This window comes from Ictalurus punctatus, chromosome 19 (assembly GCF_001660625.3).
Source record: "Ictalurus punctatus breed USDA103 chromosome 19, Coco_2.0, whole genome shotgun sequence".
In the NCBI taxonomy this organism is placed as follows: Eukaryota; Metazoa; Chordata; class Actinopteri; order Siluriformes; family Ictaluridae; genus Ictalurus; species Ictalurus punctatus.
The window spans coordinates 10,680,334-10,707,631 of NC_030434.2; the positions used below are offsets into that span (position 1 = coordinate 10,680,334).

Consider the following 27,298-nt stretch of genomic DNA (forward strand, 5'->3'; position numbering starts at 1 on the left):
TACAAAGAAAACAATCCTGTGGTGCATAGAACCTCCAAAAACCTTGCGTCATGGGAAAATATCATAAACTCATTCATCATGAGTAATGAACTTGTTTTTTTGCAAGAAGGTTGTTGAGTAGTTGCTACTTTTACTGTGTGTTTGCTGATATAAAATTTATATAGTATCTCCAGACAGATCTAACCTTTTATGAACACACTGAAAAATACTTGATTACTACTACTAACTACTATTATTACTACTACTACTCTGACTGAGAAGGTGGTGTTTCTTTTAAAAATGGGAATTATATAAGTTACTTAACCTTAGCTAACCTTAAGTCTTTTTTATTATTATTTTTTTTCCCATGGAGCGTGCACATTCTACACAAAATTACTGCTTGCCTACATGGCCTCCTCTTGAATGACGAAATATTTCAAAGTGTTCTCAATAAAAATACTGAGCTTCTTGAATACTATGAATGATACATTGTTTAACACAATATCAATATATTCATGTGTCTGACATCATATGAGGTTTTAAACATGAGATATAATACACACAAAAGAAATGTATCTATAAATAGGTCAAATATTGTAGCTTGTGGCATTATCTTGACTTTGTGCATAGACAAGCCTAATATGAAGTCTTAAAGCTGCTCAAATACACAATGTCGAATAATGTAAACGTCACCTAACCACAAATTATGCATGTGCCGACAATTGCTTGTACAATATTCATCATGCATGGACACGTCATTTATGTTAAATGTTGTATATTTATAGCTGGTTTGTGGTCAGAGTGTTATTCTCTCAGTATAACAGCTTTATAACAACATAAACTAATAAAATAATGACTCCATATATAGATCAAAACCTAACTATAACTCAGTTATGCATGGCACAGTGATTGACCTCTAAGCTATTATGTAGATTCTATATTTAGTTCTACTAAACACACACTCCTTTTTTTTTTTTTATTCCAGATAATGCATCAGTAAACCCTCTTTTGTGTCCACACTTTGTCAGGCAGTTGTTACCCTACTAGAAGGGTGCGTATGTCAGCTCGCTTTGCATTCACCTTTTCCTTAATTAAACAGGCAAATAACTACAGCCAATCCTGACTAAGAAGTGTCTCAGTTGACCAAATGGTCTGAATATCTCTCTCCAAGGAAAACTATATATATCAAAACCATAACTTAAATTTAACTGCTTATATTCTTACTGCTTATATTCTTATATGCTTAATATTATATTATCTACATGAACTTTATACACTTTGTTACAAACTACAGTAAGGGTTATTTAGGACTAGTCAATAGATACATGATCAAATTCAATAGATAATTTAATTATGCGGTTATCAAAATCTGAGTATCTTAAGATGTTGCTTTACTTTAATTTCAAATAATCTCCTCATTGTTTTACAATATATCTGAGCTCATGCTTCATTTCATCCTATTTTCTCTTTTTAACATATTAATACCAAAATGTGTCTCAAAAACGGAGTTGACATACAGGTAACAGGGATGACAACGACGACCATGTTTACCATACAAATAGTGGCCCATGTACTGCAAATAGAGCATTCTCTGTTTTCTGTTGTGAACTTAGACTGGTGCATTAGTTCTTACTGCTCAAAGGTATATCAAAGGTCATTTATCGTCATTGCGAATGAGAGAGAAACTAGAACAAAAATTTACTTTCCATTTAGAGGCAGTAGTACAATCAGAAAATGTCTCATTTCTTGTTTCATTTAAAAATGTCTTTTCATTCATAAACTTGTCACATTTTTGCCAATTTAAGTTTCCAAACAAAATCATACAATCATATATATATATATATATATATATATATATATATATATATATATATATATATATATATATATATATATATATTCATTTTACCTAAGCATACACTAATATGTATATTGTGACTGCCATACTCTTTCTGATTAGGGAAGTGCAATTTTAAAAAAAAATATATTATTAATATTTTCTTTTTAATTCTCTCTCTTCAGCTGTATGCCATGTCATACATAAATTACTATAGTTACTACATTTGAATTAGAAATGCCTTTTCTAATTATTGTCATCTCTATTAGAGCAAAATGCCAAACTTATTACTGTACATATCAGCCCTGTTACCTTAACAAGTAACATATTCACTTTCAGTCCCTACAGCGTTTACAGAGAGCCAGTCAAAAGATTTTCATTTATATATATATATTTTTCCCCAAAAAAACGAAATAAAAACTAACAAAAAAACAACAACATTCATTTTAATTAACAACTCTTATGTTCCACAGTGAGCCGTATTAAAACAATAACTTACAAAGTGGCAGTGAACTACAGACTAACCAACCAACCCGTGCATGAAAGTCACCGGTCCATTAAGATTACTGGCAAATATGAGATTGTTTAAGTAAGAGGTTCCCCCATATTAAACGGATGCTATACACTTCATTTACTGGTAAACAATATTAGTCTCATGGCCCTAGTGAATAACTGAAGAAGTAAATGTCAGATAGCAAGGCTGAGTATCTACATTTAGCGAGGAAAATTGTGTGCATTTGTCAACAAAATACTGCTTTAATATCATGTATAGTCACAGTATATGTATCTGCATGTATCTGGGTGTATATTTATATATCTATGTCTTCCTGTGAGAGATATATTTGTGAAATAAAGACGAATCAAGTTCCATAGTCACCTCACGCTACTATAATACGTATATTATATATGTATATGTAATGTGTGTTCGTGTGTGGGAAGATTCTATGTGTGTGTGTGTTACCTTCAGGTGGCTGCAGCAGTTTGTTGTTCTGCGCACACCAGCCCACAGGATGCAGCTCTGCAGTCATGACGTCACACCAGAAGTCGGCGCTGCGCTCGTCATTGTAGCCACAGTAGCGCAGCAACAGCAGCTGGCCACATGTTGTGATGACGGTAGCAACCCAGTATGTGTCAGCGCGACTCCTATCGGCCACCTCCAACTTCATCCCAGCCTGGAAACTGCTCTGCAGGCTCAGCTCCACCTGAACAGGCCAAACGCACAGTTCTGCATGTCACCTTGAGAGGTCGGCCGCACCTTATTCCCTCACTAGGTAGGTCATCTCAGAAATGATGTAATATGTATGGTGGCCTGGGAAAACCCTTCAAGTGGGGACATTTTCTTCAACTGGCATACTTTCCTGAACTGAAATGGGTTTCCCTTTTGCATGCGTCTCAACCACAAGTAAAGTTAGGGCATTTTAAAATCTGGTTACTCCCACATGTAAAAAGGGAGACAATCACATTTAAATATTCCATTCTGACTGAAGCGCAGGCGCTTTTCAGTACAGCATGTCTTTGCTTGTTTGTCTTGTTCAGCGTTTCTGAGTCTTATTTCTTTAGTTCTGATTCCCAGGCTTGATTTCCGATTATGATTTTGCCTTTCTTAATGCTGCCTACCCATGTACCAACCGTTGTTCCGGACTATGACTGACTATCATTCTTGGATTTATCCCAATAAATCCTACACATGTGTGCAAGGGCGCTGTAATGAGGGGTAAGATTAGGATAATTCCAAGGGCCCTGGTCAGACAGGGGGCCCAGCAGAACCTCATATTTTCCTGTATGAGTTTGGTATTTAAATGGCTTCTTTGCACAATAATCTATTAAGAAGCACGCTATAATGAATGACCTCAGACTGTGCCAAGTGCATGTGTGAGTCCCCTTAAGACGTTTGCAGATTATTCAGAAACGAGGCACTTCACAGTTGAGAGTCATTACATGCATCAGGTAGATAGCAAGAGACGGCACAGACATAATCGGGATACCAAAAGAGGAAAGAAAAATATGGAAAAGAGGAGACAGCAAGACAGGACTAATCACCCAGTTTTTTTAAAAAATAAGGTGATTTATGTTCCTGATTCTGAAGCGAGCCCGTATGAAGCTGTTATAATTAACATCAAACAGAAATTCTATCAGTTACTCCCCCTGATGTCTATCCTTGGAAGATGGAACACAATATTTCCAAGAATGTATGTTTACATAGTAAATAGTAATGGAGCACTGAGCTTCTAAAATGACAGAAAAGCACTAAGCGACAGTAAAACTAGTCCAGTGTTGTGTATATTCAAGCTTTCCGAAAGCTTGTAACAGCTTTCTTTGAGGAATTGATCGAAATTTAATGTAATCGTATAAATCTGCTTTAATTGTCCCGAGTGAGTTTATCAGAGATGTGTTGCAATGATGTCCGATTCGTGAGTGAATCGTTTGTTCGAGTCGGTTCATTTAGATGAATTGGAGAATCCCGTTGATAAAACCAGTGTGAATGATTCATTCACAAATAGAACGAATAGTTCAACTCACTGATTCAATGATCCTGTCACTGTTTTAGCTCATTTCCACATTTCTTTCTGGAGCTGCTGGTGTGTGAAACTTATTATTCACTCAATTAATAAAAATAATAAGAAGAAATAATAATAATAATAATAAATAATAATAATACAGTTCATTGTTCTTGGGACTTGGGGAATAAGAAATTACAAGTCGACAGCTTATAAAGACATCCAGACGGAGATTCTATAGTGTCTGTGTATGAGATAGAGAGAGAGAGAGAGAGAGAGAGAGAGAGAGAGAGAGAGAGAGAGAGAGAGAGAGAGAGAGACTACAATGGTGTTAATTGCTTGTACTGTGTATATATATATATATAGTTATTTGTATATATAGTTATAAATGCACAATTTCAGTTAATTTAATAAACTGCTCAAATTGAGTTCTTTATAGTCTCTTATTGAATATGCAATAATTGTTATGCTTATTGATAATGATTGTTTTTATATGTGGCAATAAGAAAAGATAATTGGTGGGTGGGGGTTTGGGCCCAGAGTACAAAATAGCCAGGGGGCCCAGAAACTCTAGCGGCGCCCCTGCATGTGCGTCTTGGGCATGTATACTGCCTCATAACGCCTGGTATAAGTAAAAGTCCTGTCAAAGCATTACAAGTAGCGAACATTAGTCTGCATGTTCATCCATCCATCCATTTTCTGTTTATTCATTCATTCAACTGCTTTATCTTGGACTTGATAATACTGGACACAAAGCAGGACAACACCCTGGGCCCTGGGTGAGACAGCAGTCAGTCACTGGAGATCTCATCTCCTCTCTCTCTCTCTCTCTCTCTCTCTCTCTCTCTCTCTCTCTCTCTCATCTCTCTCTCTCTCTCTCTCTAAAGATTTCAAGATTTAAGTAGCTTTATTGGCATGGTAAAAGGCTTTACACTGCCAAAGCATTGGTAACATTAAATTACAGACATACACATTTACACATATTCAGACGCAATAAAAAAAAAAGTTGTATAAAATAATAGCAATAAAAGAAGAAGAAAATACACAATGATTTGTCTGAGCAATCTCTCTCTCTCTCTCACTTACTCAAAACACACACGTACACCTTGCTGAAGTCGCCAAATCGTATACCAGCACGTGTGACACTTCACAATAACTTGGACATCCTGTTGCGAACGTAACTTAATAAACTATCTCATCTCATGTAAATTAGCTCATCTAAACCGCACACTGTACCAACTCTGCCAAACTGGTGTCTTCAGAGACCAACATGCTATGGCTCCCGCTGGAAGCAGCAAGTCTTATTCACACTTGCATAAAACAGCACAGTGTTTTATAACATGACCGTGCTGGTAGCTCTGCTGGGATCTGTTCTTTTTTTTTTCATGCTTAATTATGTGTGGTTTAGTGAATTTGTGCACACTTCATTTATATTTTTATCTTAACACTTCTTTTTCAGATCTGTGTATTTTCACACAGTTGATATTTGAATATTTGTACAATACATTAGATTATAGATTTATTATATGATAGCAGAGAAACACCAAGAATTTCAAAGCAAATAAAAGACAAATAACCTGACCCTGAATCTTATAATGCTTGAAGTGTACTTATTATCTGATCAGTAATGATCAATAAAAATCCTTTTCTATCATTAGATTTGGAATAGATGGCTAGCACGCTAACAAAGTGCACTTATATGGCAGGAGCACCCGATAAATGGGTCGATGAGTATAGATACCAGCAAGGTGTGCTTAATTAAATGTCAATCAGTGTATATGCAGTACTCAATATGAAACCTTCCTGATAAGACTTCTATATGAGAAACATCTAAACCGAGGAATACGCGAAAACTGTCATTTTTATTTCCTTCATGAACTGAATTCAATTTAATTCAGCTGAACTTTTAGTCATTAGCCCTCCAACATTACGATTATTAATGAGGTATAACTTTGTGTGTTTCAGAAACTGAAAAATATTTCCTCTGGATTAACAAGCTCTAGTGAATATAGACCTGCAGGCTACAGTGTGTGTTCTGATCTGATCCTGGATTACACTGAGACTGGTTTCCAAATTCCGTCGACCTTCCTTGCCTCCTTAATCTGCATGTGTGCGTCTAGAGAGATGCCTGGCTTAGCAGCGTATAATGTTTTCTGTGCTCAATGCTTAACAGAACTTACATGTTTGAATGAGGTGTGTGCAGCTGCTGTGGCTCCTGTTTCCTCCAGATACTCATCCCAATTAAAGTCCAGTTCCTCTTCTCCACACTCCATATCTGACAGAGAGAGAGAGAGAGAGAGAGAGAGAGAGAGAGAGAGAGAGAGAGACAGAGACAGGGAGACAATGAGAATTCAGGCAGACAGAGAGAAACATAAAGAGAAACGGGGAGAGAGCACAGTGTGGAGACAATAAGAGGGGAAAAGGAGAATAATACTAAGCTATAAATAAAAACAATATATTAATGATTTGTCACACTAAAAAGCTTCTTGTGTTTCCCTAACTGTTCACATCTCTGTTCTTTTCACTAAAAAGTACCAGTGATGTGGGCAACGCTAAACCTGCACACCACGCATGTTTCAACTCAAGTGCGAAGCCTCATGATGCACAACTGTGACACCCGGTATTAGTCACACGTTATTCTGGAAAGGAATCGCAGCGGACTGTCATGGTAAATCCCCTGGATTCACAGTCATTGTTGAGAAATTTGATTTACATTGACATTTCTTTCCATATTGGGCTATTCCTGCTGTAATATTTTTGAAATATTAATGAGTATGTTTGAAGGCAAATGAGTGTGTGTATGGTGCCCTGTGATGGACTGGTGTCCCATGGGGGGGGGGGGGGGGGGGGGGGGGTTGAGTGGAGAATTGGGGTGTCTTTGTGAGTCGCGAGAGAAACTAACAAAAAACTAGAACAATCACTTTTGTTTTATTCATTTCTTTTACAAATGAATATTTAGAAATATCACTAACCATGATGAGCAGCTTTGCGTGATACTATTGTGGAACTTTACTGGGAGTCGCATTCAGTTCATAGTGTATGTGCTCTTTTAGTCTTAACATGCTGCACGAGTGTAGGAATTCAGCGTTAACAATATACAAATTTTCCCATCCATCTACCTCCACTGAACAAACTGGCGTTATGTTGCAAATCACATATTTACAGTTGTGCTCATAAATTTACATATCCCTTGCAGAATCTGCAAAATGTTAATCATTTAAAAATAAATAAATAAGAGAGATCATAAAAATTGCATTATTTTTTTATTTTGTTCTGCCCTGAAGAAGCTATTTCACATAACATATATTTACATATAATCCACAAGATAGCTGAATTTACATGGATTAACTAGTTCAAAAGTTTATATACGTTTGATTATTAATCCTGTGTGTCGTTACCTGGATGATCAGCGACTGTGTTTATGTTTTGTGAAAGTTGTTCATGAGACCCTTGTTTGTCCCGAGCAGTTAAACTGCCCCCTGTTCTTCAGAAAAATCCTCCAGGTCCTGCACATGCTTTACTTTTCCCGCATCTTCTGCATATTTGACCTCTTTCCAACAGTGGCTATATGATGTTTTACGATACATTAAACTTTTGAACAGGATGATTGGTGTAACATGTAATTATCTTATTTAGCTTCTGAAGGACAGTACTACATCTCAAAATCAATGAGCATATAGACAAAGACCAAGCCTTTTGGAAGAATGTGCTCTGGACAGATGAAAAGAGAGTTGTTTGGCCACACTAACAGCAGACATGTTTGGCAGTGACAAAAGACAGCTTTTCAGGAGAAACACCTCATACCAACTATGAAGCACGGTGGTGGAAATGTTATGGTTTGTGATTGCTTTGCTGCCTCAGGGACTGGACAGCTTGCATTATATCAAAGAGTGCTTGAAGATAATGTGAGGCCATCTGTCCAAAAGTTGAAGTTGAACTGATAGTGGACCTTTCAACAGGATAATGATCCTAAGCACACTAGCAAATCCACCAAGGAATGGATCAAAAAGAAGAAATGGAGGGTTATGGAATGGCCTAGTCTAAGCTTGGATATGAATCCCATTGAAATGTTGTGGGGGATTTGAAACGAGCAGTACATACAAGAAAACCATCAAACAGTGGACAAAAATTCCAGCAAGCCTGGTGGACAATTATGCAAAACGCCTACAAGAAGTTATTTCTGCTAAAGGAAGTAATACTAGCTTCTGAGGCCAAGACTGTACTTACTCTTTCCACAGAAGAATATCACATCTATTGGTATTTCTGTGAATACATTTCCTTGTGGTTTTGATCAAGTATATCAACTTTATTAATAGGCACTGTTTCAAAAAGGATCAAATGTGTGCTTGGCCAAATATGTCAATTTGGGGTGTACTTGTTTTTCCCACGACTATATATTAATGACAAAATAAAATCTTCAAAAGATACAACCATCCTAAATTATGAATCTGGAATTAATAACAATAATAAAAAGTAGGCTGATCAAGGCTTGAGGTCACAGAAAAAGTCAAAATGTCTATTTGAGAACCCCTGAGGTAATCCTCTTTCAAGAGCTGGGTGGTATGAGGACATGTTCATATCAATATAGTGATAAATGATGCCATAATCCATTTTTATAATAATCCATGTGATGTCTTTGGTATTTTTTTTTGTTGTTGTTCTTTTATATATCTTATAAATGACATTTTCTTCTCATTTTTCAGTGTTATTTATTTGTTAGTTTAAAATAAAAAATATTTTTAACATAAAGATAAAAAAAGAAATTTGATTGGCAGGCATTAAATAAATCATCAAGCAGTTTATTTTTATATGTGACACTACTGTGTAGCTGGCAGTTTGTGAGCAGTATTGTATACATATTTTGTATACATATATGTATGTCGCGTATTGTAAAACTGCCATTCAAATTCACAAACTCGACTAGCTACATTTATTTACCTATATTTAGGTCTGACACAGTATGTTTTATTTATTAATGCCTGCCTCATGATCACAGGGATGCTTCAAGTTTATTTGAACTGAGTTTAATTCAGATTAACTAATGAATTGAGCATGATCCGTTACAGTAGTTGTCTGTATTTAAAGGGTGAGTTTAATGACTGCTGCAGGTAGGTTTATCAGGTATGCCTATGCCTACCTTGTGCCTACGCCCATTAGTCATGTTATCAGGTAGAAGATACATCCCCTCCACATAATTATCAACACTGACCAAATAGTAGGGATATTTAAGCATCATTATCTGGAGGAACTGTTATTTCCTGAATGATCTAGCTGTACATATGACTTCCTGCTTCTTGTTGGTCTACTAAGACACCAATCTGACAAAGTTGGCACAATGTCATGTTTAGCTGTTAGGTTTACTGCTTTTTCAGTGCACAGTCTGTGTTATCTACCCCTGCATCATCTGACCACAGCACTGCTACAGAATAGATATTTTTGGTTGGGTGGTCTGTTTCTCGACCCAGCAATAACACTGAGGTGTGCAGTATTCAGTGTATTTCAGGTTTTTCTACCTCAGCCTAAATTAGGCTTTAGCCTTCGGCACAATTTTTTTTCGCTTTTGTTACATTACTATTAAAACAATGTTATGAATTGCATCCATATCTACAGTATGTTACAGCTGGTGCAGCAAAAGAGTACAAGTGCCTATTTTTATTGACACTCCACTCGTGAACAAAGGGTGTATCTAAAGTACTTAATGCTATGGTTGGCTTTGTTTTCTCAGTTATAGACCACAGTATTGCTGTGCGCTTGCATCACACTCTTCAACACGTAAGCAAGTGACTGGGCAAATTACCACTTCTCCTTCTCAAGATCTGTCTCTCTCTTACATTGGTAATCTCATTACATCATTACAGTGGTCATGACATCACCACAGAAAGGGCTATAACAAGCCTAGGCTAAGAATGTACACACACACACACACACACACACGCACACACGCACACACGCACACACGCACACACGCACACACGCACACACGCACACACACACACACGCACACGCACACACACACACACACACACACTCAAATAATTTGTATTGTTTATGCAAAGCCAAAACCCATTCAACCACTGATGTATTAAAAGCTTGCCATTCAATGACTGTTCCTTTTTCCCTTCTATTAAAACGACGTGTATTTGAATCTGCCATACGAGCCTATAGAAGCCATGCGTCTATCAACAGTGTGTCGGGGTCTTCGATGGAAAGTTTATCGTAAGCTGTACTGTGCACCGAAAACAGTACGCATTAAATGAATGAAAAAGAAATGCAATGTAGCAGTGGGGCATTTGCTCATTTGATTCATTAACGGACTTCATTTCACTGTGAGTGTTGATTAACATGGGCAGAATTCTACATTTAATATAGAAATATTTCATTTGGAAATCATAGGGCTCGACAAGCGTTACATTATTCTTGAGTATGGGTTTAACGAGTCACCGATTTGAATCACTATACTGGTTTCAATTTCATCTTGAAACCTACACGTGTAAACGGAGGACACAAGTGAGTTTTATTAACCAGAAATCACAGTCAGAAATCTAAGCAGAGGTCAAAGCACAGGCAGGCAGGATAATCCATGTTTGTACGTCAAATACAGAGGTGCTGGTCAAGAGTAATGGCTATGACAAACACACTTATCAGACAGTCACACAAGAGTATAAGTAGATAAACACCAAACAGGTGAACACATTAGGAAACAGACTGATGGCATGATAGAGGTGCATGGCAAAGCACTGACAAAGCCCATGACGAGCAAGCACTGACAGAGCTTACAGCGCTGTGCATTGTGAGGGGAAATTTGTGATAGCTACTACATGTCTCAGAGAAGGAGACATGATCTCAAACTAACTTTATTTGTTTTTTTTCCAGATTAAAAAAAGCTCAATACTGAATTACAGTGCCCTGGATAGTTGGCTGCTTTAACTGTTTATTTATACATCGGATGATGTATCCGGTTACGTATCGCATCATCCCAGAAGGAGCGACAGACGCCCCTAATCTTCAGTAGTGTACACTACAGTTTGTGTATTGACTGAAAGCAGCTAAGATGATAACGTACAATACATACACAATGTCAGTATTTACTCTATAGACGGTACTATATGGGGGGCAGTGGGAGACTGAATTCAGGTAACACTGCTCTGGAAACATATAATCATAACCTGCATTTACATAAACAATAAGAAAATAACAAATTACCAAGAGTCATTTAGAGTATGTCCCTACTTCATGCCTAGGTTTCAGAGGATGGGTGCTGGAATGGTGAGGATTTTAAGCAGTTTTTGGCATTGCTGAAAATAATAGTCATCTTAATCTTAAATCACATTGAGTTCCCAATAATGACTTTTAATTTGATATGAATATGAGCGACGCATTGTGCTTTTTATCTGTTCATAGTCACATGTTTGTGAGACTTGAGTCTTCAGGGCAGATGATCTGCGCTTTCTGGTTTCTCTGTAACATGACAAATGACAAGAAGCGTGTTTTTTTTTTTGTCTCATTAACTTCAAGAGAGAAAAAAAATCTGATTTTTATTTGCTATATAACAGCACTTAAAAAAAAAAAAATTACAATTCTGTTCCATAATCCACCATAAGTCCCCATGTTTAACATGTTTAAGCTGTTATAGAAACCAAAACTTATTAGAATGAGTGCATTAATATACTGTAAACCATATACTGTAACATGTATGTTACAATCTAAAGCCCAATAATCAGGCATGCAGAGTCAGAATAAAATAAAACCATAAGTCAGAGTTTACCCAAGACAGAAGAGAAGCAAACATTATACAAAGAATTTTTTCTGAAGAGGTTCTAGATAAACAGTACAAGTGAATAGAGAAGTAGAAGTAGAGTAGAGAGTAGAAGAGAGTGTGAGAAGAAAGAGAGAGAGAGAGAGAGAGAGCAAGTGCTAACCCTAAATCCAGGTCCATAACAGTTGTTAATATTCAGAACCGTGCTGCTATAAAAAAAAAAATGAATCATCGGCTTTCTGATAGAAAATCCAACCGTACTGTCGTATAATTCATACGGGTGTGATGTCCTAGCGTATGCCACATGTCTGCTGCTTAAAATTCCAGCACTTAATTTCCCAGTAAAAATTCCAGCACTTCCAAAATTCCAGTAAAATGCCTTTGCATGTCCCTGCCTGCATGGTCATTACAATGTACGGCAACACAATTATAATAATACAAAAAAAAAAAGAATCACGTAGAGGGGTAAACTGTATATTCAGATAGATTTCAGATGTTTTAACAGATACCTGGATTTGACTGAGTTTTAAATGATACAAATATAAATAGCATTTATATACTTGTCTTTTTATTTATTGTGTAGTCTCTATTTTGATTATTTTATTCTCATACAGTACATCTACAGCATTTTGGGCAACTTTTGGTTTTAAATGTGCTTTAGAAATAAATTACTGTTTTTTTGTTTTTTTTGATAACTAGTAAAAGTAATTGGTTAGAGGACTGAGAGTGTTTGGGCCCAGCAGTAATATGAGATGCAGTGTGTGTGCAGATAATTCGGTCTCACCTGAGTGACTGTGTTCTGCTCTCCCATTGGACGGGCTCTGAGTGCTCCCCCCTGCTGACGTCATCGTTGGTTCCTTGTGAAGGCTGTTGCCTTGGAGACGTAGAGTCCTGATGACCGTTTTCCACTTTGTCAGCTCACAGTGATTCGAGGCCTGCACTTGGAAACATAGCGGTCAAGGGTCAATTTAATAACCAAATGAATAATAATCTTCAATAGTGAATGCATAGCAAAGTGTTACTGGAGATGATTTTATACATACACATTTTATATATATATATATATATATATATATATATATATATATATATATATATATATATATACACACACACACACTATTCCCAGAAAAATTACTAGTTTAATCATAAAGGAAGTTATGTCACTGAACACAGCTACGAATCCCCATGGACAGAAATCTGTAGTTTTCAGAAAGTCTAGAAATGTGATTCTGGGGACTCGCGTAAATGTAAATGCAGTTATGCTGTAGACGTTACTGCATCAGAGGAACTGTACACAACCAATCAGACTTCCTGGATTGAACTGATCCCAAATCCTTATGAAAATCCAGAACTCATGACATGTTCGCTGTGTAAACCCAGGGGATTAGATACAGAATGTCCTCTGTATCCAATCACAATATGATCATAATTATTAGTTCTTTGCATAATTATTTCTCACTAAAACTGATTATGCATGCCTCGAGGTCAGACCGTGTCCACTGAGTAACTGGATCTGTACGTGTTCTGAATGAGGAAGAAAAGCAAGTAAAGATCGAGAGAGAGAGGGTTATAGTATATCGTGTGTTTGTCCTTGACTCTTTGGTTTAATATATAAATATAGTGTGGTATAAATATTGACAGTGTTCCAACCTAAATTTCATTTTCCTTTTTCTTGGCTGCGGCAATTATGCTATTCAGTGTCTCCTGATAGTGCCCGTGCTGTTCCGTGTGGTTAGACTGTGCTGTGTAGGAATGGGCAAGAGTAAAAGACAGTAATTATCAATCATGACGACACCATAAATATGTGGACGGGGAAAAAAAAAAATAAAAAAAAAAAAGACCACTTCTTAAAATTAATTTTACTGGATTACTCACTGTAATCTAGGAACAAACTACAAAAAAAAGGTAAATACATAAATGAAGTTGTATTCTTCAGTTGAAAATGTTTAATATGATTTTAGTAACAGTGGCTGTAGAGGTAGGAACGTATGGCTTACACTTACTGCACAAATGGCATACACAAAGTCTGAAGACCAAAGTTGTACCAATAGTTAGCTAAATAGTTGGCTTTGAGAACATGCAATGTGACAAAATTAAGACCAAAAAAAAACCCACAAAGCAAGTCACTCAATGTAGCTGTGTAGCTGTGTGTGTGTTAATAAGGTTGCCAGCAGACTGGTTGGGAGACCGTAATTAACCTCAGTCTCTCTGAATGGAAAATTTTAATTCCCAGAGATCTTGGTAGGTCGAAATGACAATACAATATTGAATTAACATGAGAGTGAGAGAGTTTTAACATGAGAGCTGTACGTGTGTGTGTGTGTGTGTGTGTGTGTGTGTGTGTGTGTGTGTGTGTGTGCATGTACATTAGGTGAATGCTAAAGCCTCATTTGAGTATAGACTCAGTTTCACTATTCACTATAAGGACGATAAGTGTATAGAGCACTGGGCGCTGTACAGCACAGCAGTGAGAGAAAGACTGGACAAAACTCACATTGTCTGCCTTTAAATATACTAAAACTTGCATGAAATAAAAGAGTGTGAGGTTTAATAGTCATTAAACCCTTTTGGCTTGCATTTATACTGTACGTAAGTGTCCAGGCTTGCCAGGTCTGTGTGTCAAAAATAGCCTGTGGGCAATAGAAAGGGACCAAAAACAATTCCTCAGCTTTTTCTACCATTGCCAAGTACACTGTAAAATTTAAAGCAATAGTATAGATTTTAACAAAGCAGTTACAGCATGAGTTCTATAAATAGTTCTCGAGGATCTATTTATAGAATGTTGGCACCTTTATGTGTTTGTGTATTTTTTGCATTTCAAATTCGGTTCAATTTGCTCAAGAGCTGGCCGGGCGAGATGTCTGCTCACTCTTGATGCACTGTTTAACTGCTGTGTGTACCATTTAATACAAACACATTTCACAGGAAAGGAAATACATACATTTATATTTATACATTTAATAAACTTGGACAACATGCCTTGTACAGGTCCCAGAAAAAGCTGGGCATTTTCTCTACTTGACAACATATTTTCTTTTGGTGTCAAGTTTGTTAACATTCATGTGACACAACGAAGCATATCACGATGAAGCCTGTGCCGCAGCCTACAGCATGCGAATAAGGTTACTGACCAGCACACGGCTGGGAGAAGACACAGATCAGCTTTAACTGAAACTGCTACTGTTTTCCATGTAAAATAGGCAGAAGTATACCATAAAAGTTTGTACATACTTCTGAAATACTGAGAAGAAGAGACAACAGCAGCATGTCCTCAGAGTCATGAATACTTGGGCTGTGTGCCAAACCACATTCTATCCAACTAAACATTATGTTAATGCACTAGTGGGACAGTATAATAGTTATTTAGGCATCCTTTTAAAACGCTCAGAATGCAGTTCGGGACATGGGTCTGAATTTTTATTGAATGTTATTTGGTACTTGCAGTCATCAGGTTAATCCATGTGCTGATGAAGGACACAATGCAACACGTGTTTCCATAAGAAGCTTGCACCAGTATGGGCAAAATCTCAAATGCATCAGCTTTTAAGTAAGATATAGTATAATGCAAGTAATAACATGCAAAACTGACCTATTGATCTGCTTTTAATACAATGTCCCATTGCCTCACAATCACACATAATTTCAAGCTATAAATGAAGACTTGGATCATGTCCTTTACCACAGTCAGACACAGTTAAAATGTTATCTAAAGACGTAAAAATATAGTAGGCTATATACAAAGGGTTGTTATAAGAACTCCCCTCATTCCCTGGGAATTTGGAATATTCTGGTACTTACTCATCAGCCTTGTTGACTACTCAAACTGTCAAAATGACCAAAAGACACTTCCCTGGTAGTTACCCCATACTGCTCTGTGGAGTCATGTTTACAGACTACATTCTCTTGTTGTTCTCATTTGAATGCATACTTAGGAATGCATGAGCAGCCAAGCATTCCATCACTATTGGCATCCTTGGACAGGAAAAACAAAACAAAACTGATGATCAGATATGACATGTTTCTGCTAATACTAACATTTCCAGGTTGCCATATCATATAATCACACTGTAATGAAACTGCAACTCAATACATGCCGTGCATTAGGCCTTTACGTCGTGTATAAATTTCTAATGTCATTGACTTCCAACATATAGGGTTGCTACTGTATAGCCAAAGTTCAAACTATTATTGCAATGTGTAGGCTATAAAAGGCTTACATTAATCCTTAGGATAACTACTTGTTTGGAGAAATAATGTAATTTAAGTACAAAATAGGAATAAAATAAGTAAATTTATAGATGAGCATTAACTTAACTATTTACATTTGTTCTGGAAACCATTTTCAACCATAAGCACACAATATCACACCGAAACAAGCTGGGTTGTTCTTTTAACCCAACCACTGCCTTATACATTATGGTTAGATTAATTGGGTTAGTTGTGTCATAATTGGAATATTTTGATACCAGTCTAACAGGCTGTGATGACATTTTAAATTATAATGTCTCAGCTTTTAACAGAGAGAACTTGCTGAGCTGATATCCAGCCTGCTGCTTTCCTTAATATCTCAAACATCCTAATATCTCCCATGTTGTAGCTGTTTTCATGTAATTAATGTCCACCTTATTAGTTACATAAAGTTAGCAGACGTTAATTTCGTTAGCTTATTATCTCAGGTACTGTAAGTATGTGCAGTGTGCAGTCAATGTGCAGTCATGTCCTGAAATTACCTTGCAGGTATTTCACAATTAAGGTCAAATGTAAAATGAGGGTAATTTTTGCTCATTTCAGTGTTAATCCTACAGACATTATGTTTCTCATGATACAACACTTAATGACTGCTAGTATTATTACAATTGCTCCATTCAATGGAAACAAACAAGTTCATATTCATTTGTACCTTAACATACCCCTGCAGTTTTTTTCTGTGCTGTCTAGTATAGTGTTACATGCATGCGTGGCACTACAAATTGCAGCTGAATACAAATACATATGAATAATTTGAAAATATAGTATTTGCTTTTTTTTGCTTTTTTTTTTTTAACCCAATAGCTGAGGTACAGAAACACAGAGTTAAAAATAACCCAGCAGTGGGAAGATGCTCTATCAAAACTTAGTTGGGTTAATAGTTGGGCAGTTCTCAACTTTTAGTGAGTATGTATTAATACAAAATTTAGGAGTTTGACTTATACTACAGTACGATTTAAACAATGCAAAACACCATCTGGACCGTCTGAGATTAATGGGTACTCATTAGCCAAGAAGCAGCGTGTTTATAAAATGATTTAGTCATTTTTATCCAGCAGCCATCCTAATTAACTTGCCATAATTAAAAAGCTTTCACGTCAGGAAATTATCTGACATGGGAAACCAAAATCACTAATTCAATAAATATGATTACTTGTTCCACTCAGATGTACTGTATGTTATGAGCTCTATGGACTTTAATGTGCTTAATGAGAGCATATACACTTTTTGCAGAATTTCTGTTTCTGAAATAATTAAACATTTTTGACTGCAACAATCACAAAAAAAAACCTCCATGCAATCCTGCACGGACTGAAAATCTGTCTATTTAAAATAAAAAGAATGCAGAAACATGTTTAAATGAAACGTTTCCACACCCCAGTCCAACTATATTTGATCTGAGAACTCCAATCAATAAAAAGTGAGCAAATGAGCAAACGGAGATGAAGAATTTCCCTGTCAGCTAGACTAAATCTACAGGTTTTGATTATGGAGATTAGGTCATTTGGCAGGTACACTGACTTTGCATGAAGTCAACCGGCACAAACAGGAATACATAAAGAACGCTCAACACAATTTCTGTTATCCTGTAATTAGATTCTGTGTGAGAGAGTATGGGTGAGTGTGTTTTGGCTGACATTTCCATGGGAAAAACACTCTCTGTGGTTTTAGGTCACACTTCATCAGAAACAGCCTGAGGATTTTGTATCCAGTTCGAAACGACACAAACTTTATTGGCCGTGCATCACACCAGGAGAAAGTCAATACAGCGAGACGTTATTTTAAAAACATTTCGAATCGTATGGGAGTTCAAATCTCAGAAATGTTCGCGACGTGTCTGTTTCTGGCTCTAAACATAACTGTTCAGCTCTGTGTTTGGATTCTGGCTTTGCTAGTCACTTTGGATAAAAGTTGCTGCGTAATATCTGACTCACAGATAAATATTTGTCTGGTCTGGAAGGGTAAAAGAATGGTTTCTAAAAAAAATTTTTTAAAAATCCACTTCAACCATAGTCGGTCAGACATGTTTGTTTTTTGGGCGAAATGGACTTGGTTTACTTCTCAGCAACATTAGCCTCCCCGCTCGCTGCAAAAGTAATGACGCTTAAAGAAACTTGTATAAATCTTTTGCCAAGTTACTGCTTTAAATTTTAACTACTACATTATGATATTGCAAATGCACCACATTTCTGTTAGGTTGTTCATACCCTGGAGATCGAATGTTATAAAAATATCAATTCTATAAATTTATAACTATTAAACATGTTCGGCCTAATATATATATATATATATATATATATATATATATATATATATATATATATATATATATATATATATATATATATATATATATATATATATATATATATATATATATATATATATATATATATATATATATAGAGTGTATGTACACATAGTAAATTAAAAATTTTAATACATTTGATCAAAAACATGATTAAACCTGAAAGAAAAAGATTGGAACAAAAACTCATTTGTGGGTCTCTCTCTCTCTCACACACATACATATACACACACACACACACTATATATATGCATTCACATTTCTTTAAACTATTTAGAGAACTGAAAGTCTATATCTATCTCTATAGTCAGCTTGGAACATGAGAGGTTCAGAGACAATGCATCCTTATAAAGAAGATATACTTGACCAACTGACTAATTTAATGTTACAGCAGTAAAGCTTACTAGCAACAGAAAATGAAGCTGACGTTTTCTTCCATTTTACTGTACAGTAATTGAGTTAAGTCCCATGAAAATTAAAGAGATTGCTAGTAACGAAATGCAGCTTAGAAGGGTAGAAACTGGAGGATAAGCAAAAACATCGAGCACACATCTGGTCCTCAGAATTTACGGGATCCTTCCTTTTTCGATTTGCTTATTCGTTGCACCATAACCCAATTTCAAAAAACAGAGAAATCCTTTTTAGACTTGCTGCTTGTTGCCAGAATCAGCATGGGAAATGAATGGCTGCCTGTTGCTTTGTTGCATAGCAGTGTTAATGGTGTGTGAGCAGTGCGTAGCAGTGTTAATAGAGATATAATCAAACCACAATTTGTTGGAATTACAAGTTGTTTATACAAATCCGTATGCAGCCATAAATGCTAGTCCTAATCCTAATCCATAACCATTATTAACTTTACATACAGAACAAGTTGGCTCGGGTGATTTAAAAAAATATTTTTTTTTTTAATGAACATGTAACAACAAATGACAACAACCAATTTCCCAAAGCTCTGCCAGATCACTTCAAAGATAGGCAGTTACCCAATCTCCATGACCCAAGGACAAACGATCTGATTACTGGATCACTGGACCTCATCACATTACCACAGAGAGAGTGTTGCAATGTTATAATATGCAGTCTCTGTAGTTTTCAATTTCAGACTTTAGATTTGCTTTCCTAATTTATTACTCATTAATATCCACGTACTTTATAACCCAAGCTTTGAAAACACATAACTGTACCATTATTTGATACACCAATTAAATCAACAGAGCGAGAGAGAGAGAAAGAGAGAGAGAGAGAGAGAGAGAGAGAGAGAGAGAGAGAGAGACTAATAGAGTCCATTATATATCATAAAAAATTACTTATTAAAATATTGAGTAAGTCATTTCCAGTTCGATGTAAAAATAATTTGCAGAAGTGAATGTTTTTTGGTTTAGTTTGTATTCCTGCTGACGGACGCATCCGTTTCAAGGGAAGCTAGTGAGCGATTGGTTGTGTTTAAATCCCATGACTGCCAAGGCCTTTAATCTTCAATTGCTCAGCTGTATGCTTGGACTGGATCGGATTGGATTGCACTGGATGTCTCCTCTTTTACATAAAACAATCTGCCAAATGTAAAATGCATCGACTCAAACTAGATTCTAAATTGAGACACATAAAAACCACCACATCAGAAGAAATGCTCTCTGGGTGGTGAAATTAATACAGATTTATGACATTAGAAAATAACGATAGGAATCTAGATGATAGATGATAATAATAATAATAATAATAATAATAATAATAATAATAATAATAAAAGGGTTTCTTTTAAACCATCACAAATTTAGCTAATAAAAATGTAGTTAATTTAAGTCAAATTATGAAGTTGTATGTGTATAGTGGGTGCTTGGGTGTGATGGGAGGTGTAAGTATGAGTGTGGGTGTGTGTGTGTGTTTGTGTGTGTGGGTGTGTGTGTGTGTGTACAGTCTGCAAGGCAGTAGCAATCATGTGTGGGGGTGGAGAGGGTGTCCTTTACAGGTGGCATTTACTTTAAAACCTTCAAACACACAGCACAGTTTCTGCTTTTGTCTTACGGTTTTTGCTTTCTATTTATTTATTTATTTATTTATTTTGTCATTCGGTATAATTGCGAACGCAATTGATAAGATTTAAATAAAGCTAGGTTGAATGCTTCCTTGTTTGTTTGTTTTTTAACCAGCAATTGTACGTTGTTGGGGGGGGTTCAGCTTGTTTAATGACTTTTTGTCCTTAAATCGGTTAATAATGTCAGTTATGATCAGCCAAATGGAGTTCATTTGCAACGTCAACAACGATGCAACAATGTTAACGTTAAGTTAATGATCTCAAGCACATTCTAAATGAAGATTTAAGTTTACGTTCTGTAGAACTGCAGCAGTAATAATGCAAGATTTATTTCAACATTTCAACTAGCGCTGTACCGTATGTCTTAAACCAACCCTGTAAGTCTGAATTAAACACTAGGGGTTAATTCAGCCATGTAAGAATTACACTACTGTCAGAATGTGATTGGGGAGTATACTTTTAATGTATTTTATTTTGTTCATTATATTATCGCTTCCTAAATGGCGTTGAATATCGTGGTGGAAAACACTGCATTTTCTCGAGTTTGAGTTCCCATAATCTAGCAGGGAAGATTTGAGCTCATTTGCTCTGGAATACATTTAAGAGCATTTTTATTCTTAAATCATCTCGTTCACTGATCACGTGCTCAGTTAAGCTATGATTACGATTAGCCAGTTTGTACAGGATTTCGCGGAGGTTTTTCTGTGTGTGTGTGTGTGTGTTTGTGATTGTTGCAGCAGAACACTACTTGAATTTGGGAAATTGCAATTGCACAGAGTTGTCTTTTGCAGTGATGTTTGTTGCTAACTGAGACCTTTTAGCTGTACTCATGTTTGACGCAACATGTCGGCGTGTTGCGATGACGACACACGCAGCCATTTTGGCCCAAATCTGCGGAAAATCTGCTGGTCATTGAGAGAAATTCCAAACTCACTCCTAATATTGCAGCGTTTGCTTGAGTTTGTGTTCATTTCTGCGATCGCAAAATCCTGGAAGGACCAATTAGCCACTAATGGATCTCATTTGCAATGTCAGTTTACATTGATGGTTAGGCTGGATCTCAGACTAGTTGCTTAATGTCTTGTCTCAATTAGGGTGAAAGTGTACTTTGTGTGTGTGTGTGTGTGTGTGTGTGTGTGTGTGTGTTTGAACCGGATGTTCAGGTGTGTAACCCCTCCCCCTACCACCCCCTTTCTCAGTCAGATGAAAAAAATTGTTTTTATATCATTTTATTCCCGCATGATGACAATGTAGACAAAATGTAACAATAATTTAATCATGTTTGACGAGCCAAAAAAAATAAAAAAAATACAATGTTGGGAATTGTAGAATTGCATTTGCACATTGTGTGTGTGTGTGTGTGTGTGTAGACAATGATTAATGTGTGTGTACAGTTTATGTACATATGATGAAGAGTCTTGCGTGTGTGTGTGGGATCACTTCTCGCCTCACTCGCGCCCACACACACACACACACACTTTCAAACTATTGCAGCAGAAAAAAACTCCCTCGGCGTCTCCTCGCCTTCATTTCGCATTTCATTCATTAAAACTGTTTAAGGGTCAGTTAAAGAAACGGAAACTGGCCGCTTCACCTGCGCCGCTTCATTTTTTCCCTCTTCAAACATTTCGCGTGCACTTTAACCCACCTGAAGCCGCCATGTTTCCGCGGATTGACGGGTTTTTTTATACACATATATATATATTTATCCACCTCTACTGTGCTTACGCGCTGTTTAAAGATTCTCTCTCTCTCTCTCTCTCTCTCTCTCTCTCTCTCCCACACACACACACACACACAAACACTGGCCAGGTTTTCCACCTCCGATACATGTGAATAATTGTTATTAAAGACGCGAGGGAACTTTTACGCCATTAACACCATCATTTCGTCCTTCCGAAACCGAAACGAGGTCGAACTGTGCTTGACAATGAAGCCATTCCGGCTCACTAAAGCCGGATTTAGCGCTCAGGAGCTACAATATGTCAACAAAACGCATAGAAATGGTATTTTTGTTTCCCAAACCCTCCCAAGACTGAAATAGTCCACAAACAGTCCATCCCGTGTGCAGTGACATTTCATCCCGAAGCGAAAGTGCTCATGTCAACCCGGCGATATTTCAACAACAAGCACGACAGCGGTGTTATTAAAATGTTAAACTGTGGGTTTATTTATTTAAAAGCCGTCCTCGGTGCCGAGTCAATGTTTTATTTTATTTTATTTTTATTTTTAAATCGCGGGGAAAAGCCCGTCCGTAGGCGGAAATCCAGCGCGAGGAAAGCGGACATTAAACCGTAAACACACTGATTATTATTATTATAGAAGATATTCAGCGCTTTCTCATTTACCTTAATGAAGTTTCTCACAGGCTGTGAAATTCGGCGATTCCCCCTTTTTTTCTCCTCCGGCTGAAGCGCGCTCTCTCTCTCTCTCTCTCTCTCTCTCTCTCTCTGCAATATGGCATCCCGCATCTGCGCATGTCCTACACACAAATCTTCACATTATTTTCTCTGAGCCACAACTCCCCATTAGACCTCGCATAAAACAACAACAACAACAACAGCAACAACAACAACAAAAGGCCCAGTCGATTATAAATAGAGACGGGCAAACTACCCCCCCCCCCCTCCTCTTCCTCATCCCCCTCCTTCTCCTCCTCCTCATCCTCCTTCTCCTCCTCCTCCTCTTCCTCATCCTCCTCCTTCTCCTCCTCCTCTTCCTCATCCTCCTCCTCTTCCTCATCCTCCTCCTTCTCCTCCTCCTCCTCTCCCTAATTTTCCTCCTTCTCCTCTTTCTCATCTTCCTCATCTTCTTCCTCCTCCTCCTCCTCTTCCTCTTCCACTTCCTCGCGTTGTGCGAGGAAACTTGCCCCCCCCCCCCCGCCCCCCCGCACAAATCCCCAGTGCTTCTACTCTGAATGTTTATTCACGCGAATTTAGCAATTAAAAATAGTTTACTGAAAAAAATACTAATAAAAAGGTGTGCTGTTGTAATCCCCCCCCCCCCCCTTTTTTTGTGGGTTGTAGAAGCATCAATACAGTATCTTCTACTTATAAATAAATAGCTACATAAATAAAACCTTCGAGCTGAAGCTGTGCTGGAAAAAATAATAATAATAATAATGCTAAACAATTTAGGGTGGATTAATTCAGCAAAACAAAATCCCATCTCAAAACGTTGCATTTCAATTTTCTATTTAGACTTCGAAGGGTTCGTATGGGCTATCACACACCTTCATCATACACACGCCTGACCTGAGCACATGTGCATCCAAACACTGCAACAGTTCAACACCACGCTCTAAAACAGTGATCTTCTTCCTTGAGATCTACCTTCCTGCAGGTTTCATCTCCAACCAGAATCTAACACAGCTTTTTCAGCTGATCAAGAGATTCTTAAGGATGATTAGATGGTCAGGTGGGCATCATTATGGTTGAAGTCTTCAGGAAGGTAGATCTCCAGGAACAGGTTTGGTGAGCACTGCTCTGAACTAATTTAGAACCCTTAATGGTTCCTCGTTTGTCGACTCTGAGGAACCTGTACATTTTCTCTATCCAACCGCACAAGAGTAGGGGAGTTCTATCTCGCAAACGCTTCCATTCTAGAACCTATTCATGAAGTTAAGAACCCTTCACTCCAGAGAACCCATTAAAGAACCCTAGGTTATTTCAACAGACTAAAAGTTGATTCAGCATCGGTGGTGTTAAATCAAATAATCAAGGTGTGTAGTAAATGTAAGAATTAAATCAATGAGTGCTCTTTCATTTACTTATTTATTTCATTAAAATAATAATAATAATAGTAATAATAATAATAATAATAATAATAATAATAATAATAATAATAATAATTGCCAAATGCTTTTGCATAGGTTCTGGGAGACATTTCCTACAATCTGCCCACCAGTGACATTTTATTAGCTGCACCAGACAAAAAGATCACATCTAAACCAGGAAAGGGGTCTTAAGGGTTGTTTGGTTGTTGTTTATATATATACACACACAACCCTATAACAGAGAGTTTCTATATCAGAAAGTATCAGAAAAGGGCTCCAAACTACAACAAATCCATTAAACATTCATCTTCTAAACACTGATTCAGTGTTGGTGGTGTTCGATCAACTCTGCAGGTGTTATATCAATCCTGCAGATGGTGATTCAACCCAGTGTTTTTTTAACAGAAGTTTGTTAAGAGATCATTCAATATCGTACACGTGAAATTAAGACCGGTGTTAATTCAGTAACAGGGGAGTTGATTAAAGGGATCCGCAGTGTAACAGCTCACTAAGCGTTAACTCATAATGATGCCGTTCAATTCTAACAGTGTAGATATCAATTCAACAATAAGACTTAACATTATGTATTTATTTACTGTTGTAAGAGTTTATGTGACCCGTAAACTCTAAAAGTCAATCTGACAAACATTAATAATATTTTTTTTAAAAACCAGTAAGTTTTAACCTCCAAAAGGTGCAGTTTGTTATTTCGTTATTCACCTTAAAGCATACAACTCAAGCACTATAACTTATTCAGTAACTAAGTGAAACTTATAGCTAAAGGTATTGCACTGGTGCTGGGAGTGTAAGGGATTAAATACAAACCTCAGAAGTTTATACACCCCTGCATGTCTTAATGCAAGCGTATTTAATGGTGTACAAGTTAAATACAAATACAAGTTTATTTAACTGTGCATGTGTTAAATCAGCGATGTAAAATTTGTAAAATGTACATTTTCATATGGCGTAAATTCACCACTGTAACCGCTGATTCAATAATAGTGTAACACTTACTGTATTCCAACACTGCAACTTTTACACTGTAAGAGTTCATTAAGTATTTATACAAGCACTGCACTGTATGTTTTGAATCAACCCTGTATGAGTTAAGCTTGACTTTTCCATAATCTGGTCACCATGGACATTCTGGCTGTATCCACTCTAGATATAAAACTGTTTCGCAAGCTTGTAAATAGGCCTCACACCGTGTCAACATGTGAAATGCCAGGAACTGTAAACAACGAGTTACCACAAAACACACACACACACACACACAACCACAGAGTCAAAGTCCATGCTTGTAAGTTGTGTCATCCTAATCATAGAGAAGATTGTTTAGTCATTCAAAAACACATTTGATGAAAGAAATTTGATTGGGCAGGAGAGAAATTCCAAAGAAAGTCCAAATACACTCAGACAGAAACTCTTATATTTACTGTAAATAATCATTTGAAAAATATTATTATTATTATTTGCCAAATTGACTCACATCTTGCAGCTTAGAAATGCTATCCTCTAGTGATTATCACACACTGCCCTCTAATGTTCAGTTACCTCCACAGTACTGAAGCAGCTCTACAGTGTTGAAGCTTGAACAACATGTTCTACCCACTTCAGTCCAATGTGATGACTTTGGAACTACATTGGTGATGAATTTGCTAAGTACTCAGAAAGGAAACTAGCAAACAGAAGGAAACTGCCATGGCCCTCCATTCAGCTCTAGAACCATGATTGCATACAGTATGTAACATTACATTTTCTGTACTGAAATCTATAATGACTTTCCTTGTGTGACCAAAGTACTTTTCAAATAGCTGATGAAAACAACATTTCTCTCAGTTTATTTACCATAATTGTATGGTCACTATTGATATTCTGTCTTTGCCCATTTTTGGTGTATTATTTTATATAATTAGGTCACACACACAGACACAAGGTGATTTTCTCTCCCCCTAAGTGTGTGCATGTCTACCTTGTTACACACTTTACATATTAGTCAGTAGATCACTCAGTACCTGTCTATCTATCTATATATATATATATATATATATATATATATATATATATATATATATATATATATATATATATATATATATATATATATATACACACACAGTGGAGGAAATAAGTATTGAATTCAGTAAACATTGAGGTTATTCACATTAAATTTTCACCAGACTTTGGTATTAACTCAAGAAATACACACATATAAAGAAATCCAAACATTAAAGTCCATAAATGAAGTTATGTGTAATAAAGTGGAATGACACAGGAAAAAGGTATTGAACACACTAACTGAAACGTATTTAATACTTAGCGGAGTAGCCTTTGTTTGTAATGACAGCTTCAGGATGCTTCCTGTATGAAGAAATTAATGGGCCGCAGTATTCAGGTGTGATCTTGGCCCATTCTTCTAAACATATCGTCTTTAAATCTTGTTCAATCGGATTCGAGTCAGGTGATTGTCTACCCACGTCTCATCTTCATCATCCTGGTGGATGGCAGCAGATTCTTCTCAAGAATCTCCCTGTAAAGGGCTCCATTCAATGTTCCTTCAATTATATGAAGTCTGCCAGTACCATGCGATGAAAAACAGCCCCACACCATGATGCTTCCACCTCCACGCTTCACTGTTGGTGTAGTGTTTTTAGGGTGCAGTGCCATTTCTTCTCCAGACATGGTGTGTAGTATGACAGCCTAAACGTTCAAGTTTCCTCTCATCTGACCAGACTACACTCTCCCAGTATTTCATAGGCTTGTCCAAATGAGTTGTAGTAAACTTTAAACGAGCTTCGACATGCCTTGAGCAGTGAAGTGCATTGCCTATTGTTTTCTCTGTGACGATGGTACCTGCTGCCT

At 36.8% G+C, this 27,298-nt stretch overlaps 1 protein-coding gene across 3 annotated transcripts in view; it reads right to left on the bottom strand.

Moving 5' to 3' along the window:
- Positions 1–23,223, bottom strand: part of sfmbt2 (Scm like with four mbt domains 2) — a 60,208-nt gene extending 36,985 nt beyond the window's left edge. For 2 of the 3 annotated variants that reach the window (XM_047162141.2, XM_017494397.3), the window contains exons 1-4: positions 23,010–23,223; positions 12,855–13,005; positions 6,495–6,589; positions 2,778–3,018 (exon numbers count right to left, since the gene is read on the bottom strand). In XM_047162141.2, coding sequence (XP_047018097.1) covers positions 2,778–3,018; positions 6,495–6,589; positions 12,855–13,005; positions 23,010–23,132 — 610 coding nt within the window. In that variant the 5' untranslated portion in view covers positions 23,133–23,223. Of the gene's footprint in view, positions 1–2,777; positions 3,019–6,494; positions 6,590–12,854; positions 13,011–23,009 lie in introns of all 3 variants that reach the window. The other variant, XM_017494399.3, reaches the window with a different exon arrangement.
- Positions 23,224–27,298: the final 4,075 nt, after the last annotated feature.